The 2987-nt window shown below is 52.0% G+C and overlaps 1 protein-coding gene across 1 annotated transcript in view; it reads left to right on the forward strand.

Moving 5' to 3' along the window:
* sowahb (sosondowah ankyrin repeat domain family member B) overlaps window positions 1-1784 on the forward strand; it is a gene marked incomplete at its 5' end in the record, with an annotated part of 2357 nt that extends 573 nt beyond the window's left edge. Inside the window, 3 exons of the mRNA XM_084482731.1 lie at window positions 27-414; window positions 592-778; window positions 1263-1784. Coding sequence (XP_084338857.1) covers window positions 27-414; window positions 592-778; window positions 1263-1668 — 981 coding nt within the window. The 3' untranslated portion in view covers window positions 1669-1784. The remainder of the gene's footprint in view (window positions 1-26; window positions 415-591; window positions 779-1262) is intronic.
* Window positions 1785-2987: the final 1203 nt, after the last annotated feature.

The raw sequence follows: 2987 nt of genomic DNA on the forward strand, positions 1-2987 counted from the left end.
GTGATGGTGATCTCCTTCACAACCAGGAGGAGGTAGAGTCCAGTGGGGGCTCCGCCTCTCCCCCGTCACTACGGAAGCGTCCAGCGGTCGCCAGGCGGGCCAGCAGTCAGCTGCGGAGCAGGAACTGTCTGAGCTTGGGGGCGGGGCTGGACCTCCCCTTTCCCGGGGAGGAGGAGATGCAGGGAGCGGGAGGAGGAGGAGGAGGAGCGGCGTCGGCCCGGCAGCACCGCCTCCACCTCCTCTCCTCCTCCCTCAGCCTGGGCCACAACCTGTCCACCTCCTCGCTGTCCTCCTCCAGCTCCACGCCGCCACGCTGCCCCAGCGTGGAGGAGCTGGAGGAGGGGAAGGAGCCGAGCAGAGGAGGAGCGAGGGGGGACGGATGGACCTCACAACTCCTCCTATTGGCATCGCCAGGTACAATATAGATATATATAGATGATGAATATATACCTCCATCTCCTATATGTGTGTGTGTGTGTGTGTGTGTGTGTGTGTGTGTGTGTGTGTGTGTGTGTGTGTGTGTGTGTGTGTGTGTGTGTGTGTGTGTGTGTGTGTGTGTGTGTGTGTGTGTGTGTGTGTGTGTGTGTGTGTGTCAGGTCCCTCTGGAGTCCCGGGAGCACTCCTGGCTGGTGCAGGGCGCGGCGGGGGCGTGGCCTGACGTCTACTCTCTCTTCAGAGATGACCCGTCTCTCCTGCAGCGGCCCGACTTCATCTCCGGCTTCACCGTCCTCCACTGGATCGCCAAGCATGGAGACCACAGGGTCCTCAACACGCTGTGGTAACGCGTCACCATGACAACGCCACCGTTAAACCTCACCATGACAACGCCACCGTTAAACCACACCATCACCATGACAACGCCACCGTTAAACCACACCATCACCATGACAACGCCACCGTTAAACCACACCATCACCATGACAACACCACCGTTAAACCACACCACCACATGACCCTCTCACACCATCACCATGGCTACACCTCATTGAGGCATCACAACATCACCTTGACAACACCACCACATGACACCATCACAGCATCACTATGACAACACCATCACCACCACTATTACACCACCCATCACCATGACAGCACCACACCATCCCCATGACAACTCCACAACATCCCTATGACAACGCCGTCACATGACACCACACCATCGCCATGACGCCATTACCATATGCCACACCATCGTCACCATGACAACTCCTTTATCCACCCCGTTCCTAAGTTGATTGCAGCATGTGACCTCTGACCTGCAGGTACGGGGTGCTGAAGGCGGGTCTGACCCTGGAGGTCAACGTGAGGTCGTGGAGCGGCCTCACCCCGCTCCACCTGGCCGCCATGCACGGACACAAGAAGATGCTCCGCCTCCTGGTGCACAAGTTCCACGCCGACACGCGGCTCCGCGACGCGGCCGGGAAGAGGGCCTGGCAGTACCTGGAGGCCCCGCCCTCCCCCGACCTGCTGCACCTCCTGGGGGCCCCGCGGGGGGCCGGGGGCCGGGCCCCTCTCCACCACCACGCCTCCTGCTCCTCCGCCGACCGCCCTCACAGACGACCTCTGACCACCGGCTCTGCCGGGGTCAAGAGGTCAACGTCGATCGCGGCATTCCTCAAACACAAGACGCTGCTCCGCTTCAGAGAGCTGTCAGACGTGTGTGTCTAGCTGAAGGCTCTCAGACGTGTGTGTCTAGCTGAAGGCTCTCAGACGTGTGTGTCTAGCTGAAGGCTCTCAGACGTGTGTAGCTGGACTTGCCGGGTGGGGAAGGTTTCTCGGGAGCGGTGGACCAAAGAGCTAAATGTAACGTAACGTTGAGGGCACCTTGTAGTATTATCACTCTCACTGTTCCTAACTTCTGGTTAAAGGGGTTAATTATTGAAATGTTTGCACATAGTGTGTTTCACTGTATGTATTAATTCCTGCAGTTGTGCCACAGTCAACACGAGACCTTAAGAATAATAAAAACATGAATCCATGAATAATCTGCCTCATGGCTACGGAACAAAGGGGTTCAGACTTGATGAACATATTTGATAAAAACAAAAGCGCCTTAAACAAATTAAGACTAATCTGTGATCATTAGCAGCGACCTATCAGGATGTGAAGCACAAGGCACAGACTAGAGATCTGCTTCCACTCGTGGGTTTGATCACTCAGACTGGTTGATCAGGTTGTTGGCTCAGTGGTTTGTTCTGGTGTGGCAGAGGAGTCGCTCATACTCATCTAATGTACCGATGTTGGTTTAAACCTGCAACCCTCCCTTATGTATATATTCTTCAAATGTTCTGCCTTCTTCTATATTTCTTTGCCCTTTAAATTTCTTGAATTGTTCTATTTCTCAATTGTATTTGATTGCTGTCCTGTATTTTCTATGGTGACCCCCTGTGGTGATTTTCTTGTCTGAGAAAAATAAAGCACTTTTTTCATCTTGTCCGGGGCTAATAAAGTACATTTGATTTTATCTGGGATTAATAAAGTACGTATTTATATCAAATGTGGGAGATTAACATCAGACCATATAGCAGGTGGTCCAGCAGAGGTTAAAATCTCATTGTTGGGGTTTTATTGTTGACTCAAACAAAACCCCGCACCAGACTGCAGCAGCCATCTTGGTGTACAGCAGCCATCATCTCCTCGTTGAAGACTCATCACTCCTTCTGACCGCGGTGGACCTTTGGGGAGCCATGGCAGAGCCAGAGGGATCCCGCGATATTCAGGCTTCTCAAGGTTAACTTAAAGTATCATTATGTAAATGTAAATTACATACTATCCAATAACTTTAAATTGGATAATATATGAATTAGATTGGTCTCAACTGTTACACAATGATTTGTTTTCATCTTTTCAGATTCACTGGTGCAAGAGAAACCTTCCGTGTTTGATAACGGATTTATTTTGTAGAACAAGGAGGGTCTTGCCTCTTCTTAAAGCACACGGTACAGTACATCAAAACACACTCTGACCTGTGGTTAAACAACACTACA

This window comes from Micromesistius poutassou, assembly GCF_964030765.1.
Source record: "Micromesistius poutassou genome assembly, chromosome: 18".
Taxonomy (NCBI): domain Eukaryota; kingdom Metazoa; phylum Chordata; class Actinopteri; order Gadiformes; family Gadidae; genus Micromesistius; species Micromesistius poutassou.